Consider the following 17,037-nt stretch of genomic DNA (forward strand, 5'->3'; position numbering starts at 1 on the left):
TGAGGGAATCCTGGTTAGTTTCTTTTCCTCCGCTTAGTAATATGCTTAAATTCAGCGGGTCGCCACGTCTGATCTGAGGTCTTTAGTCGAGTCCGGGCGCCGGCGGACGAGCCGCCGGGCGCCGCGCGCTGCCCGTCCACGCCGCCCGTAGGTAGGGGGAGGTCCGGCGCCCACCTTCGGTCTTCGCCCTCTCGTCGCCGGAGGCAGCCCTGTGTCTCCACAGACAGCCTCGCGGCACGCTCCTGGGGGGGAGTGACGGAGGGTGAACCCCATCGGGTGGGCCCAGGGCGGGTGGGTCTGGCCTTGGGGGGACGTAAGGGGAGAAAGGAGGGGAGGGCGTCGGGGCGCGGAGCCTCGGGCCTCCCTCGATGTCACCCTTGCGACGGGACCCCAGCCGCGCCACGGAGGCGATCGACCCTCAGACAGGCGTAGCCCCGGGAGCAACCCGGGGCCGCAAGGTGCGTTCGAAGTGTCGATGATCAATGTGTCCTGCAATTCACACTAATTCTCGCAGCTAGCTGCGTTCTTCATCGACGCGCGAGCCGAGTGATCCACCGTTAAGAGTCGCGCTTTCTGGGTCTGGGACGCTCGGAGGCGCCCCCTCTTTCACTCTCGTGTCGGCCGGCCGCAAAAGACTGGGGTGCGTCGAAAGGGGTTTTCCATCTCGGCCCTGTTGCCCCGGGCGCTCGGCCTCCCACGTCCCTCCCTCCGGCGGGGAGGAGAACGAAGGAGGGCTCGAGGCTTCTCGACCTACCGCCCGGACCCGCGTACCCCGGGGAGGGGGGTGCGCGAGCGCACGGGAGAATGGTACCCGGGACGGCCTTTCGCGTGCGGGGGGCTTCTGTTTTTCCTCGGCAGGTGGCGGCAGGGCAAAATCGTCGGCGCGAGGCCGGGCGTCTTTCTCGGGCGACGGAGCGAGAGGGGCTCCCCGCGCCCTCCCGACGTCGCCCGCCCGCTGTCCTCGCGTGCCCTCGACGCCCCCGCCCTGCGGAGCGCCCTGGCGAAGCGGAAGGAGACCCACCACCGCCCCCATCACGTTCGGTACCCTGCGGGGATTTGGCGGATGGCTGGCCTCAGCTTCCTGATCCTCGCCTCATCGGTATTTTTCACTCGCCCATTAATGATCCTTCCGCAGGTTCATCTAGGGAAACATTGGTGCGACTTTTGCTTCCTCTAGATAGTCAAACCTCTAGATAGTCAACGAACAGAGTGATCCACTATTAAGTGTCGCACTTTGTGGTTGTGGGGACGCTCGGAGGCACCCCCTTTTCACTCTCAGTTCGGCCGGCCGCAAAAGAATGGGTTGTTTTCAAATCTCGGCCCTGTTGCCCCGGGCGCTCGGCCTCCCCGCCCCTCCCTCCAGCAGGGAGGAGAACGAAGGAGGGCTCGAGGCTTCTCGACCTACCACCCAGACCCACATACCCCGGGGAGGGGTACGTGAGCGCACAGGAGAATGGTACCCGGGACGGCCTTTCGCGTGCACGGGGGGCTTCCTGTTTTTCCTCGGCAGGCAGCGTCAGGGCAACAATCATCGGCGCGAGGCCGGGCGTCTTTTTCCTGGGCGACGGAGCGAGAGGGGCTCCCCGCACCCTCCCGACGTCGCCCGCCCGCTGTCCTCGCGTGCCCTCGACACCCCCGCCCTGCAGAGCGCCCTGGCAAAGCGGAAGGAGAACCACTTACACGTGCATGGCTTAATCTTTGAGACAAGCATATGCTACTGGCAGGATCAACCAGGTAGCTCCCCAACACGACTGGACCGCGTTGAGGCGAGGGAGCGGACCCGGAGGGGGAGAGCGAGGAAGAGAGGCCGGAGGAAGCCCCGCAGCGGGAAGGGCGCCCGGAGGAAGGGAAATCCTCATCGTCGTCGTCGTCCGTGCCGGTAGGCGGCATCACGGGGGCGTAACCCACGGGAAAAAGGAGCCTGAACGGCGAGTGCAGTGCCGCCAGGAGATCGTGCACGCTGTACGGCGCGCAAAGCCACCGATGCGGAGGGCGTCTGGAAAATACCCACCTTGCACGGAGAGGGCGAGGTGACTGGCCCGCGGAGGACGCCACGGCCGCCCCGCCTCGTGACCCACCGCTCCCGGGGCGACACACAGAGTCGCTGCTGGGGAGAGGGGCCAGGGCGTGGGGGGGCCTGCGCGGCGCCGCCGTCTGGCTTAGACCCGGCCTCCCGAACGGAGGGCATCTGTCGCGAAAGACCACCCCTTGCGCGGGAAGGTCGAGGTGACTGGCCTCCGGAGGACGCCACGGCCGCCCTGCCTCGTGACCCACCGCTCCCGGGGCGACGCACAGAGTCGCTGCTGGGGAGAGGGGCCAGGGCGTGGGGGGCCTGTGCGGCGCCACCGTCTGGCTTAGACCTGCCTCCACCGCGGGGGGTCCTCGACCCACCGGCGGACGGGCGCGAGGAGTGGGAGAGGGGGGCTGGCCGTCGGGGTCCGCCGCGGCTCCAGCACAAGCCCCAGCGACCCGGAGGTCAAGCGCGGGGCATGGTCGGCCTGGCCGTGTCGGCGTCGCCCTCCAGCGTAGTCCCTTGTCCCGGGCTCTTGCCCGTAACCTCAAAGGTGACCGACCAAGCGGCGTCTCCCCCCGAAGCCGTGTCTCGACTGTTGAGAACAGACGAAGTCCGGTGCGGCAATACGCCGGGTACTCCCTTCGCCAAACTCGTGCCCCCCCCTTCGATTCGTCTTTCCTTCTCCATCCTCCATTCTCGCTCCGGGGCGTCCGCTTGGTCTCTCTCTCGCTCTCGCGCTCCCTGCCGAGCCGCCTCGGAGGACGGCGGACGAGGGGAAGGCGACGGCGTTCGGCCGCGGGGCACACCGCACGGTGAGAACCCACTCGCCCGCCTCCCCGCACGTCTGTCATCCCCCCACTATCGTAGGGGCTCGGGAAAAGACTGGAAAACGCGGAGCTCAGCGGTGGCGTGGAAGCGCCACCCACTGCCGCCGCTCTCGCCGATGCCCACCGCGGAGGCTGCCCTTCGGACGCTGGGGTGCGGCGCGGGCCTCCGCGGACAAGCTGCGCATCTTGTCGTCGTCGTCCGTGCCGGTAGGCGGCATCACGGGGGCGTAACCCACAGGAAAAAGGAGCCTGAACGGCGAGTGCAGTGCCGCCAGGAGATCGTGCACGCTGTACGGCGCGCAAAGCCACCGATGCGGAGGGCGTCTGGAAAATACCCACCTTGCACGGAGAGGGCGAGGTGACTGGCCCGCGGAGGACGCCACGGCCGCCCCGCCTCGTGACCCACCGCTCCCGGGGCGACACACAGAGTCGCTGCTGGGGAGAGGGGCCAGGGCGTGGGGGGCCTGCGCGGCGCCGCCGTCTGGCTTAGACCCGGCCTCCCGAACGGAGGGCATCTGTCGCGAAAGACCACCCCTTGCGCGGGAAGGTCGAGGTGACTGGCCTCCGGAGGACGCCACGGCCGCCCTGCCTCGTGACCCACCGCTCCCGGGGCGACGCACTGAGTCGCTGCTGGGGAGAGGGGCCAGGGCGTGGGGGGCCTGTGCGGCGCCGCCGTCTGGCTTAGACCTGCCTCCACCGCGGGGGGTCCTCGACCCACCGGCGGACGGGCGCGAGGAGTGGGAGAGGGGGGCTGGCCGTCGGGGTCCGCCGCGGCTCCAGCACAAGCCCCAGCGACCCGGAGGTCAAGCGCGGGGCATGGTCGGCCTGGCCGTGTCGGCGTCGCCCTCCGGCGTAGTCCCTTGTCCCGGGCTCTTGCCCGTAACCTCAAAGGTGACCGACCGAGCGGCGTCTCCCCCCGAAGCCGTGTCTCGACTGTTGAGAACAGACGAAGTCCGGTGCGGCAATACGCCGGGTACTCCCTTCGCCAAACTCGTGCCCCCCCTTCGATTCGTCTTTCCTTCTCCATCCTCCCTTCTCGCTCCGGGGCGTCCGCTTGGTCTCTCTCTCTCGCTCTCCCTCTCGCTCTCGCGCTCCCTGCCGAGCCGCCTCGGAGGACGGCGGACGAGGGGAAGGCGACGGCGTTCGGCCGCGGGGCACACCGCACGGTGAGAACCCACTCGCCCGCCTCCCCGCACGTCTGTCATCCCCCCACTATCGTAGGGGCTCGGGAAAAGACTGGAAAACGCGGAGCTCGGCGGTGGCGTGGAAGCGCCACCCACCGCCGCCGCTCTCGCCGATGCCCACCGCGGAGGCCGCCCTTCGGACGCTGGGGTGCGGCGCGGGCCTCCGCGGACGAGCTGCGCATCTGGAAGTCAAAGGGCCGCCCTCGGAGAAGATCGTTGTGCTGCCCCGCGCGGGGAGCGATTCGGACGGCGGGCCCCCACGCCGAGGTGGGTGGGCGCCCCTCCGTTCGCCCGTGCGGGTCGTCGGACCGCTGCCGTACCACGGTTCGGGTCAAACTCCCCACAGCTCGGCCGCCTCCGTCCGTAGACGGGAGGGCGACCGCCGGCGTGCGCGCCCAAGGACGAGTGCCTGAAACCCGGGGGGGGTAACAGAGGAAGGAGACCGCCCGCCGTAAACCGACGCGGGCTCCAAAGCCCGGGCCGAGCGAGCGGCACCACCTCCCCACCCGGGAGCGCTGAGCCAGATCGATCGGAAGAAAGGGCAGGGGCTCGGGTGGAACCCCTGCCTCCGTTCTTCCCCTCGGGGGAGACGGGGAAGAAACGTGCCCCTGGAGTCCTGGAAGCGAGTGTCCGGCGCGCTCCGGGCGCCCTCGAGACGGAAGCCGGGTCGCGGTGCGATTCTCTCATAGGTCTCCCCGTTGGCGCGGAAGCGGGAGACATCCGACACAGAGAAACGCCGAGCCCGCTCCGAGGGGACAAAGTCAGAAGGAGCGATCCGCCCTCCCAGAGCCCTCCTGCGGACGAGGACTCTGGATCTGCCCCCCTTCTGACGACCGTCGCCCTCAGAGGACAGGAACCCACGTGGGGAGGGTCCGTTCGGGCTCGGGCGACCCAGGAAACGCGTCTCGGACTCGGGACGGACAACCGGCAAAAGTCCCCCTGGAGCCGCGGAAGCCTGGTCTCGGCGCGAGTGCGAACTTCCATGCAAAAGGGGGGTACTCGCCAAACCGCCTACCCGAGTCGAGGAACCACGAAAACAACGGATTTTGGTCGGGGCCGAGAGGTACCTCTCTCTCCTATATCCTGCAGCTGGTGTGCAAAACTGGGTATTTGCATGGTGAGACACCGACCCCCACTTTAAGGGAACAAAGTCAAAAAGTGTCCGACCTCCTGGAGCCGTGCGGCGGATCCGGCGGCCAGAAATTTCCTCATTCCGGTTCTATTTTTTTTTTTTTCGAATTTGCGAAATTTGGAGGCCAGGCGGCGTGGCTGGGACCTGGACTAGCTCGAAACACCCTGAACCGGTGAGCGGAATCGATTTCCCAAAGTTCTACGGCTCCCGGAAGCCAAAAACAGCTCGCCGGAAAATTTCAAAGTCCCAAGGACTCTTTCTTGAAAATCAATCCGGGGGCCATGGAAGTGTCCTCGGTACAACCTCAGAGCTTTCCCCCGCCTGGAAGTCTGACAGCGGTCTGACGTTTTTCAAAGTTTTGAGCTCTCTGTTTGTTCTCAAATGTGGATTTTCTCAAAAATTCAACTTTCCGCCCGCGCCCTGCAAACTTCACCCCCACTTAGGTCACTGCCTTGGGGTGCTTTACAACATATTGACGCCCCCCTGGGGTGGAAGTAGGGGAAATGTGACATTTTTCACAAAATCGAGATTTTCTCAAAAAACGCACTAAGTTATTTTTTTTTTAAAGTATCAAGGACTCTTCCAGAAAATCTTCCCCAGGCTCCTGGAAGCGTCATCGGTACGCCTCCAGCGGTTTCCCCTGCATGGAAGTCTGACACACGCCTGAAATTTTCAAAGTATGAAAATATGCATTTTCATCCAAAAATTCAACTTTCCGCCCGCGCCCCGCAAACTTCACCCCCACTTAGGTCACTGCCTTGGGGTGCTTTACAACATATTGACGCCCCCCTGGGGTGGAAGTAGGGGAAATGTGACATTTTTCACAAAATCGAGATTTTCTCAAAAAACGCACTAAGTTATTTTTTTTTTAAAGTATCAAGGACTCTTCCAGAAAATCTTCCCCAGGCTCCTGGAAGCGTCATCGGTACGCCTCCAGCGGTTTCCCCTGCATGGAAGTCTGACACACGCCTGAAATTTTCAAAGTATGAAAATATGCATTTTCATCCAAAAATTCAACTTTCCGCCCGCGCCCCGCAAACTTCACCCGCATTTAGGTCACTGCCTTGGGGTGCTTTACAACATATTGACGCCCCCCTGGGGTGGAAGTAGGGGAAATGTGACATTTTTCACAAAATCGAGATTTTCTCAAAAAACGCACTAAGTTATTTTTTTTTTAAAGTATCAAGGACTCTTCCAGAAAATCTTCCCCAGGCTCCTGGAAGCGTCATCGGTACGCCTCCAGCGGTTTCCCCTGCATGGAAGTCTGACACACGCCTGAAATTTTCAAAGTATGAAAATATGCATTTTCATCCAAAAATTCAACTTTCCGCCCGCGCCCCGCAAACTTCACCCCCACTTAGGTCACTGCCTTGGGGTGCTTTACAACATATTGACGCCCCCCTGGGGTGGAAGTAGGGGAATTGTGACATTTTTCACAAAATCGAGATTTTCTCAAAAAACGCACTAAGTTATTTTTTTTTTAAAGTATCAAGGACTCTTCCAGAAAATCTTCCCCAGGCTCCTGGAAGCGTCATCGGTACGCCTCCAGCGGTTTCCCCTGCATGGAAGTCTGACACACGCCTGAAATTTTCAAAGTATGAAAATATGCATTTTCATCCAAAAATTCAACTTTCCGCCCGCGCCCCGCAAACTTCACCCGCATTTAGGTCACTGCCTTGGGGTGCTTTACAACATATTGACGCCCCCCTGGGGTGGAAGTAGGGGAAATGTGACATTTTTCACAAAATCGAGATTTTCTCAAAAAACGCACTAAGTTATTTTTTTTTTAAAGTATCAAGGACTCTTCCAGAAAATCTTCCCCAGGCTCCTGGAAGCGTCATCGGTACGCCTCCAGCGGTTTCCCCTGCATGGAAGTCTGACACACGCCTGAAATTTTCAAAGTATGAAAATATGCATTTTCATCCAAAAATTCAACTTTCCGCCCGCGCCCCGCAAACTTCACCCCCACTTAGGTCACTGCCTTGGGGTGCTTTACAACATATTGACGCCCCCCTGGGGTGGAAGTAGGGGAAATGTGACATTTTTCACAAAATCGAGATTTTCTCAAAAAACGCACTAAGTTATTTTTTTTTTAAAGTATCAAGGACTCTTCCAGAAAATCTTCCCCAGGCTCCTGGAAGCGTCATCGGTACGCCTCCAGCGGTTTCCCCTGCATGGAAGTCTGACACACGCCTGAAATTTTCAAAGTATGAAAATATGCATTTTCATCCAAAAATTCAACTTTCCGCCCGCGCCCCGCAAACTTCACCCGCATTTAGGTCACTGCCTTGGGGTGCTTTACAACATATTGACGCCCCCCTGGGGTGGAAGTAGGGGAAATGTGACATTTTTCACAAAATCGAGATTTTCTCAAAAAACGCACTAAGTTATTTTTTTTTTAAAGTATCAAGGACTCTTCCAGAAAATCTTCCCCAGGCTCCTGGAAGCGTCATCGGTACGCCTCCAGCGGTTTCCCCTGCATGGAAGTCTGACACACGCCTGAAATTTTCAAAGTATGAAAATATGCATTTTCATCCAAAAATTCAACTTTCCGCCCGCGCCCCGCAAACTTCACCCCCACTTAGGTCACTGCCTTGGGGTGCTTTACAACATATTGACGCCCCCCTGGGGTGGAAGTAGGGGAATTGTGACATTTTTCACAAAATCGAGATTTTCTCAAAAAACGCACTAAGTTATTTTTTTTTTAAAGTATCAAGGACTCTTCCAGAAAATCTTCCCCAGGCTCCTGGAAGCGTCATCGGTACGCCTCCAGCGGTTTCCCCTGCATGGAAGTCTGACACACGCCTGAAATTTTCAAAGTATGAAAATATGCATTTTCATCCAAAAATTCAACTTTCCGCCCGCGCCCCGCAAACTTCACCCGCATTTAGGTCACTGCCTTGGGGTGCTTTACAACATATTGACGCCCCCCTGGGGTGGAAGTAGGGGAAATGTGACATTTTTCACAAAATCGAGATTTTCTCAAAAAACGCACTAAGTTATTTTGTTTTTAAAGTATCAAGGACTCTTCCAGAAAATCTTCCCCAGGCTCCTGGAAGCGTCATCGGTACGCCTCCAGCGGTTTCCCCTGCATGGAAGTCTGACACACGCCTGAAATTTTCAAAGTATGAAAATATGCATTTTCATCCAAAAATTCAACTTTCCGCCCGCGCCCCGCAAACTTCACCCCCACTTAGGTCACTGCCTTGGGGTGCTTTACAACATATTGACGCCCCCCTGGGGTGGAAGTAGGGGAAATGTGACATTTTTCACAAAATCGAGATTTTCTCAAAAAACGCACTAAGTTATTTTTTTTTTAAAGTATCAAGGACTCTTCCAGAAAATCTTCCCCAGGCTCCTGGAAGCGTCATCGGTACGCCTCCAGCGGTTTCCCCTGCATGGAAGTCTGACACACGCCTGAAATTTTCAAAGTATGAAAATATGCATTTTCATCCAAAAATTCAACTTTCCGCCCGCGCCCCGCAAACTTCACCCGCATTTAGGTCACTGCCTTGGGGTGCTTTACAACATATTGACGCCCCCCTGGGGTGGAAGTAGGGGAAATGTGACATTTTTCACAAAATCGAGATTTTCTCAAAAAACGCACTAAGTTATTTTTTTTTTAAAGTATCAAGGACTCTTCCAGAAAATCTTCCCCAGGCTCCTGGAAGCGTCATCGGTACGCCTCCAGCGGTTTCCCCTGCATGGAAGTCTGACACACGCCTGAAATTTTCAAAGTATGAAAATATGCATTTTCATCCAAAAATTCAACTTTCCGCCCGCGCCCCGCAAACTTCACCCCCACTTAGGTCACTGCCTTGGGGTGCTTTACAACATATTGACGCCCCCCTGGGGTGGAAGTGAGGGAAAGGGGGCATTTTTCACAAAAAACGGAAATTTCTCAAAATTTTTCTAAGTGTCAACGGATCTTCCAGAACAGCTTCCCCGGGCCCCAGGGAGCCTCTGCGGGATAGCGCCTACCAGCGCAACCCGCTGGAAGCATGGAAGTATTAGCGGCAACTCCCGGACAGCTTCCCCGGGCCCAGGGGAGACTCCGCGGGATAGCGCCTGCCAGCGCAACCCGCTGGAAGTATGGAAGTATTAGCGGCAACCCCCGAACAGCTTCCCCAGGATCAGGGGAGCATCCGCGGTATAGCGCATGCGATTTCCCCCTGCCTGGAAGTCCGAAATTTTTAAAGCATGAAAATATGGTTTTTCGCTCAAGATTCAAATTTCCGCCCATGGAACACACACTTTGACCTCACTTTGGAGATTTTTAGGGGTACTCAGGCCGACTATTAAGCCCCCTCCGCCGGCTTCCACTGGCCGAATATTAAGCTCCCTCCGCCGGCTTCCACTGGACGAATATTAAGCCCCCTCCGCCGGCTTCCACTGGCCGAATATTAAGCCCCCTCCGACGGCTTCCACTGGACGAATATTAAGCCCCCTTCGACTATTAAGCCCCCTCGGTGTACACTCCGTCAGGGCCTGAGCTGGGGCGGGGTGCCGGCCTCCCAGCCGCGTCCAAAGAGCTCAACCATGTTCATCACTGTCCCAACCAAAGTGGGTGCTTGTTTGTTTAGGTCAGGTGACGATAATTCCCCCCCCCTGCCTCGAGGCAAGAAAAGACAGCCAACCTCCGCAGGGGACTTCCGACAGGGAGACATCGAGCCCGCTCCGGGGGGACAAAGACAGAAAGGCGTCCGCCATTCGAGAGCCCACCCCTGGTTTCGGACTCCGGAATATTGCCCTTATGACAGTGATCCCCTCCGGAGAACAGGGACCCCCGTGGGAGGGGTCCCTCCGGCCTCGGGTCGCCCAGATTCGCCTCTCTCGCTTCGGACACGCGCCCAGCCAACGTCCCGCAGGGGACTTCCGACAGGAAAACAACGAGCCCGCTCCGGGGGGACAAAGACAGAAAGGCGTCCGCCATTCGAGAGCCCAACCCTGGGTTCGGACTCAGGAATATTGCCCTTATGACAGTGATCCCCTCCGGAGAACAGGGACCCCCGTGGGGAGGGGTCCCTCCGGCCTCGGGTCGCCCAGATTCGCCTCTCTCGCTTCGGACACGCGCCCAGCCAACGTCCCACAGGGGACTTCCGACAGGAAAACAACGAGCCCGCTCCGGGGGACAAATACAGAAAGGCGTCCGCCATTCGAGAGCCCAACCCTGGGTTCGGACTCAGGAATATTGCCCTTATGACAGTGATCCCCTCCGGAGAACAGGGACCCCCGTGGGGAGGGGTCCCTCCGGCCTCGGGTCGCCCAGATTCGCCTCTCTCACTTCGTACACGCGCCCAGCCAATGTCCCGCAGGGGACTTCACCTCCAGGGAACAGGGACCCCCGTGGGGAGGGGTCCCTCTGGCCTCAGGTCGCCCAGATTCACCTCTCTCACTTCGGACACGCGCCCAGCCAACGTCCCGCAGGGGACTTCCGACAGGAAAACAACGAGCCCGCTCCGGGGGACAAAGACAGAAAGGCGTCCGCCACTCGAGAGCCCAACCCTGGGTTCGGACTCAGGAATATTGCCCTTATGACAGTGATCCCCTCCAGAGAACAGGGACCCCCGTGGGGAGGGGTCCCTCCGGCCTCGGGTCGCCCAGATTCGCCTCTCTCACTTCGGACACGCGCCCAGCCAATGTCCCGCAGGGGACTTCACCTCCAGGGAACAGGGACCCCCGTGGGGAGGGGTCCCTCTGGCCTCGGGTCGCACAGATTCGCCTCTCTCACTTCGGACACGCGCCCAGCCAATGTCCTGCAGGGGACTTCACCTCCAGGGAACAGGGACCCCCGTGGGGAGGGGTCCCTCTGGCCTCGGTTCGCCCAGATTCGCCTCTCTCACTTCGGACACGCGCCCAGCCAACGTCCCGCAGGGGACTTCCGACAGGAAAACAACGAGCCCGCTCCGGGGGACAAAGACAGAAAGGCGTCCGCCACTCGAGAGCCCAACCCTGGGTTCGGACTCAGGAATATTGCCCTTATGACAGTGATCCCCTCCGGAGAACAGGGACCCCCGTGGGGAGGGGTCCCTCCGGCCTCGGGTCGCCCAGATTCGCCTCTCTCACTTCGGACACGCGCCCAGCCAATGTCCCGCAGGGGACTTCCGACAGGAAAACAACGAGCCCGCTCCGGGGGACAAAGACAGAAAGGCGTCCGCCACTCGAGAGCCCAACCCTGGGTTCGGACTCAGGAATATTGCCCTTATGACAGTGATCCCCTCCGGAGAACAGGGACCCCCGTGGGGAGGGGTCCCTCCGGCCTCGGGTCGCCCAGATTCGCCCCTCTCACTTCGGACACGCGCCCAGCCAATGTCCCGCAGGGGACTTCCGACAGGAAAACAACGAGCCCGCTCCGGGGGACAAATACAGAAAGGCGTCCGCCATTCGAGAGCCCAACCCTGGGTTCGGACTCAGGAATATTGCCCTTATGACAGTGATCCCCTCCGGAGAACAGGGACCCCCGTGGGGAGGGGTCCCTCCGGCCTCGGGTCGCCCAGATTCGCCTCTCTCACTTCGGACACGCGCCCAGCCAATGTCCCGCAGGGGACTTCCGACAGGAAAACAACGAGCCCGCTCCGGGGGGAAAAAGACAGAAAGGCGTCCGCCATTCGAGAGCCCAACCCTGGGTTCGGACTCAGGAATATTGCCCTTATGACAGTGATCCCCTCCGGAGAACAGGGACCCCCGTGGGGAGGGGTCCCTCCGGCCTTGGGTCGCCCAGATTCACCTCTCTCGCTTCGGACACGCGTCCAGCCAACGTCCCCTCCAGAGAACAGGGACCCCCGTGGGGAGGGGTCCCTCCGGCCTCAGGTCGCCCAGATTGGCCTCTCTCGCTTCGGACACGCGTCCAGCCAACTTCCCCTCCAGAGAACAGGGACCCCCGTGGGGAGGGGTCCCTCCGGCCTCGGGTCGCCCAGATTGGCCTCTCTCACTTCGGACACGTGCCCAGACAACGTCCCGCAGGGGACTTCCCCTCCAGAGAGCAGGGACCCCCGTGGGGAGGGGTCCCTCCGGCCTCGGGTCACCCAGATTTGCCTCTCTCACTTCGGACACGCGCCCAGACAACGTCCCGCAGGGGACTTCACCTCCAGAGAACAGGGACCTCAGAATTTTCCTAAGAGGCAAGGCATCCTCCTTATAACCTTCCCAGGCTAATGGAAGTGTCCTTGCATTACATCCGAGGTTTTTTCCTCTGCATGACAACACATGATTCGAACCCGTGACGCCGGATCGGCAAGGCCGCAGCGCTAACGAGTGAGCCACCGTGCTGTGATGAGGATCGATGGATCCAGTTGGTACCTCATCGTTACAGCCATGGCTGCTCGACAACCGTGTAGGTGCCACCCCTGGGGCTGAGTCATCCCCCGTGATGCCGTATAGGTGATTCTGACAGGTGGATCCGGTTAGGTGCCACCCCTGGGGCTGAGTCATCCCCCGTGGTGCCGTATAGGTGATTACGGCGGGTGGATCCGGTTAGAGCTAGATTCGGATGAGATGGACGTGCCTTTCCTTTTACGGCCGGTAGACAGTCCGGTGGGAGAACCGTGCTCCCCGCCCCTGGCAGAGCGAGATTCGGATGAGATGGACGTGCCTTTCTTTTTACGGACGGTAGACAGTCCGGTGGGAGAACCGTGCCCTGAGCCTGACCACACGGGGAGCGTCGTGGATGGCAGCGATTTAAGTATTCAGAAAAGGGAATGGAAAGACAAAAACCGCAGGGCTACCAAGGCCGCCGGATTGTACAAGCGTCACTCATTGAATCACCCCATGTTAAAGGGGTTCCACTCGTACCTGACAGTTACCCGTGGGGTCCCAAACTGTCAACAGGAGGTATCAAACGTAGCACGGTTTCTATTTTTTGTGAACCCAAGATTTGTAACACTCGAGTACCTCGTAAAACCATCCAAGGTTAATAATTTTTTCGAGCAACTTGGAAAACTCCGTCTATCGAGCCAGACCTCCCTCAAAATGTTGAAGCACATACGGAGATTTACCATCTATCAGATGAGGGCCACCAAACTGAGACTGGAGAATCCGCAGCTTTATAAGGCCTGTGAAGTGTTCATGAATTTTACAACAGACCTCCAGAAAACATTGTACAAGGGAGCCTGCCGAGAGTCTGTCAGTAAAAGGTGCGCCGTTCAAAAAAGCCAATCGTCCGCGGATTGTTACCGAACCTTGCATGTTGGTTAATTGGCTTCATTTTTCCCCACAGGTACGATATATTGATGAAGCCATCAAAGTCACCCAAGGACTGCCAGATGATACTGGAGGAGGCAAGGCCAACATTTCTAGCTAGCATCGAGGCTGTGACAGATGGCGGATCGGAAGTAGATCGCCGGGAAGTCGTACTGTACCTCCAAGCCCTTCTGATTCTAAAACATCTCCAAAGACCGGGTGTCGTTCGTAACATGACGGTAAGTCGTCGCGCCCTGTGGGTCAGCGGTATTTGCTGAACCGGTTCAATATTTTTCCACCTTTTTTCACATCGTAGGTTTCAGAGTGGAATGAGAGGATCCATCACATGTACCACGGAAGGCGCAAGACAATTGTGGGTGTGAAGACTCACAAGTGTTCCACCTCTCAGGTAGCAACTTTCGTACTTTCGGAGGAAGAGGAATCGGTAAGCTTTTCTCAAAGCCAGGGAACCCAGGCAACCCCACTCGCCTTTTGGAGGGGTGCCCTCTGGCTTGAGATTAACATTTTTTTTTCTTTTTCAGTGGTTCAAAGCATATGCGGAACATGTCAGGCCGGTCTTTACCGCTGGCCGAAAGATCATCACAAACTTTTTTGTGACGTGTACCGGGAAGGTCATAGAAAATCCGTCTGTGGGACTCAGACGATACCATTCAAGGCAAGGCGGCCACCAGTCAAGTGACCCACAGCCGTACGTAGCAACCGGTACTAACGATATGCTTTTCTCCGCAGCTACAACCTCACAAACATCACCAGCCACCTCGTACGGCGGGTATGTGAGACATGGACTTTGTCACAATACACGGATTGTGAAAAGCGATTGTTTGCTCGGTACTTGGCACATACAAACGACGTGGCCGAGCGAATTTACCGGGAGAAGACCCTGACCGATATGTGCCGTGCCCAAGAGCTGGTGTTCAACGCAGGAAATCGTGATGACGCTGAGATTCTGTCACCAGTGATGGCATCGACCAGTGAATTGGATAACGAGCTGGTAGACCTCACGGAAAGTGCACCCGAGTCACACGAGTCTGAGGGGCATGCAGGAAATCGTGATGACGCCGAGATTCTGTCCCCAGTAATGGCATCGACCAGTGAATTGGATAACGAGCCGGTAGACCTCACGGAAAGTGCTCCCGAGTCACCCGAGTCTACTGAGTCTACCGAGTCGTATAGTCTCGAGAATATTCGGCTCATCCCATTCAGGAGAACAAAGCCCATGTGAATCTGTCAATTTTGGTCTGTCATGAATAAAAATATTCAAATCTACGTTCATCTTTGCCTCTTTGACTCGGTCTAAAATCACTGACCTGTGATTTTTTTCCCTTAGAAAATTGCCCCAAATTTTCTAAGTGTCAAGGACTCTTCCAGAAAAGCTTCCCCAGGCTCCTGGAAGCGTCCTCGGTACACCTCCAATGTTCCACCACGGTCATCACAAAAAATTGACCTTTTGTTCAGGTCAAGCGATTTGAGGAAGGCACGGCAGCCCGTACGGTCCAGGGGTTGATCAGTCCCCTGGTACGTCCGTCCCCGTGCCCCGAAGGGGTTCCCCGCTTCTCGCCTGCAGCAGGCACGGCAGCCAGCAGCCCGTACGGTCCAGGGGTTGATCAGACCCCTGTACGTCCGGTCGTGGTCTCCGTGCCCCAGAGGGGTTCCCGCTTCTCGCCTGCAGCAGGCACGGCAGCCAGCAGCCCGTACGGTCCAGGGGTTGATCAGACCCCTGTACGTCCGGTCGTGGTCTCCGTGCCCCGGAGGGGTTCCCGCTTCCCCCCTGCAGCGTTAGAGGGGGGGATACGCATCGGAGGCAAATGACAAAAGCTTGTCTCGAGGGATGACTTTCAATAGATTGCAGCGGTTTCACGCCCTCTTGAACTCTCTCTTAAAAGTTCTTTTCAACTTTCCCTCACGGTACTTGTCCGCTATCGGTCTCGCGCCGGTATTTAGCCTTAGATGGAGTTTACCACCCGCTTTGGGCTGCATTCACAAACAACCCGACTCCGGGGAGACCGGGTCCCGCCACGCCGGGGGCCGCTACCGGCCTACCACCGTCCGCGGGCTGGGGCCACTATTAGAAGGACTCGGGCCCCCGAGCGACGTCGGGGTGGTCCGGTCTCCCGTACGCCACATTTCCCGACGCCCGCCGGGCGGACGGGGATTCGGCGCTGGGCTCTTCCCTCTTCACTCGCCGTTACTGAGGGAATCCTGGTTAGTTTCTTTTCCTCCGCTTAGTAATATGCTTAAATTCAGCGGGTCGCCACGTCTGATCTGAGGTCTTTAGTCGAGTCCGGGCGCCGGCGGACGAGCCGCCGGGCGCCGCGCGCTGCCCGTCCACGCCGCCCGTAGGTAGGGGGAGGTCCGGCGCCCACCTTCGGTCTTCGCCCTCTCGTCGCCGGAGGCAGCCCTGTGTCTCCACAGACAGCCTCGCGGCACGCTCCTGGGGGGGAGTGACGGAGGGTGAACCCCATCGGGTGGGCCCAGGGCGGGTGGGTCTGGCCTTGGGGGGACGTAAGGGGAGAAAGGAGGGGAGGGCGTCGGGGCGCGGAGCCTCGGGCCTCCCTCGATGTCACCCTTGCGACGGGACCCCAGCCGCGCCACGGAGGCGATCGACCCTCAGACAGGCGTAGCCCCGGGAGCAACCCGGGGCCGCAAGGTGCGTTCGAAGTGTCGATGATCAATGTGTCCTGCAATTCACACTAATTCTCGCAGCTAGCTGCGTTCTTCATCGACGCGCGAGCCGAGTGATCCACCGTTAAGAGTCGCGCTTTCTGGGTCTGGGACGCTCGGAGGCGCCCCCTCTTTCACTCTCGTGTCGGCCGGCCGCAAAAGACTGGGGTGCGTCGAAAGGGGTTTTCCATCTCGGCCCTGTTGCCCCGGGCGCTCGGCCTCCCACGTCCCTCCCTCCGGCGGGGAGGAGAACGAAGGAGGGCTCGAGGCTTCTCGACCTACCGCCCGGACCCGCGTACCCCGGGGAGGGGGGTGCGCGAGCGCACGGGAGAATGGTACCCGGGACGGCCTTTCGCGTGCGGGGGGCTTCTGTTTTTCCTCGGCAGGTGGCGGCAGGGCAAAATCGTCGGCGCGAGGCCGGGCGTCTTTCTCGGGCGACGGAGCGAGAGGGGCTCCCCGCGCCCTCCCGACGTCGCCCGCCCGCTGTCCTCGCGTGCCCTCGACGCCCCCGCCCTGCGGAGCGCCCTGGCGAAGCGGAAGGAGACCCACCACCGCCCCCATCACGTTCGGTACCCTGCGGGGATTTGGCGGATGGCTGGCCTCAGCTTCCTGATCCTCGCCTCATCGGTATTTTTCACTCGCCCATTAATGATCCTTCCGCAGGTTCATCTAGGGAAACATTGGTGCGACTTTTGCTTCCTCTAGATAGTCAAACCTCTAGATAGTCAACGAACAGAGTGATCCACTATTAAGTGTCGCACTTTGTGGTTGTGGGGACGCTCGGAGGCACCCCCTTTTCACTCTCAGTTCGGCCGGCCGCAAAAGAATGGGTTGTTTTCAAATCTCGGCCCTGTTGCCCCGGGCGCTCGGCCTCCCCGCCCCTCCCTCCAGCAGGGAGGAGAACGAAGGAGGGCTCGAGGCTTCTCGACCTACCACCCAGACCCACATACCCCGGGGAGGGGTACGTGAGCGCACAGGAGAATGGTACCCGGGACGGCCTTTCGCGTGCACGGGGGGCTT

The 17,037-nt window shown here is 59.2% G+C and overlaps 1 protein-coding gene and 2 non-coding genes across 3 annotated transcripts; 1 reads left to right on the top strand and 2 right to left on the bottom strand.

Moving 5' to 3' along the window:
* Positions 1-412: 412 nt before the first annotated feature.
* LOC143790782 (5.8S ribosomal RNA) lies at positions 413-566 on the bottom strand. Its single transcript, XR_013219853.1, has one exon. It is a non-coding gene; the product is annotated as a 5.8S ribosomal RNA (ribosomal RNA).
* A 12,160-nt stretch (positions 567-12,726) lies between these two features.
* On the top strand, positions 12,727-15,341 carry LOC143790766 (uncharacterized). Its single transcript, XM_077279168.1, has 5 exons — positions 12,727-13,289; positions 13,373-13,574; positions 13,652-13,780; positions 13,878-14,011; positions 14,086-15,341. Exons 1-5 carry the CDS (start codon positions 12,739-12,741, stop codon positions 14,576-14,578), a joined length of 1,509 nt encoding a protein of 502 aa, XP_077135283.1. The 5' UTR covers positions 12,727-12,738; the 3' UTR covers positions 14,579-15,341.
* Positions 15,342-15,957: 616 nt separating this feature from the next.
* Positions 15,958-16,111, bottom strand: LOC143790783 (5.8S ribosomal RNA). Its single transcript, XR_013219854.1, has one exon. It is a non-coding gene; the product is annotated as a 5.8S ribosomal RNA (ribosomal RNA).
* Between the last annotated feature and the right edge of the window lie 926 nt (positions 16,112-17,037).

This window comes from Ranitomeya variabilis, unplaced genomic scaffold, assembly GCF_051348905.1.
Source record: "Ranitomeya variabilis isolate aRanVar5 unplaced genomic scaffold, aRanVar5.hap1 Scaffold_551, whole genome shotgun sequence".
Taxonomy (NCBI): domain Eukaryota; kingdom Metazoa; phylum Chordata; class Amphibia; order Anura; family Dendrobatidae; genus Ranitomeya; species Ranitomeya variabilis.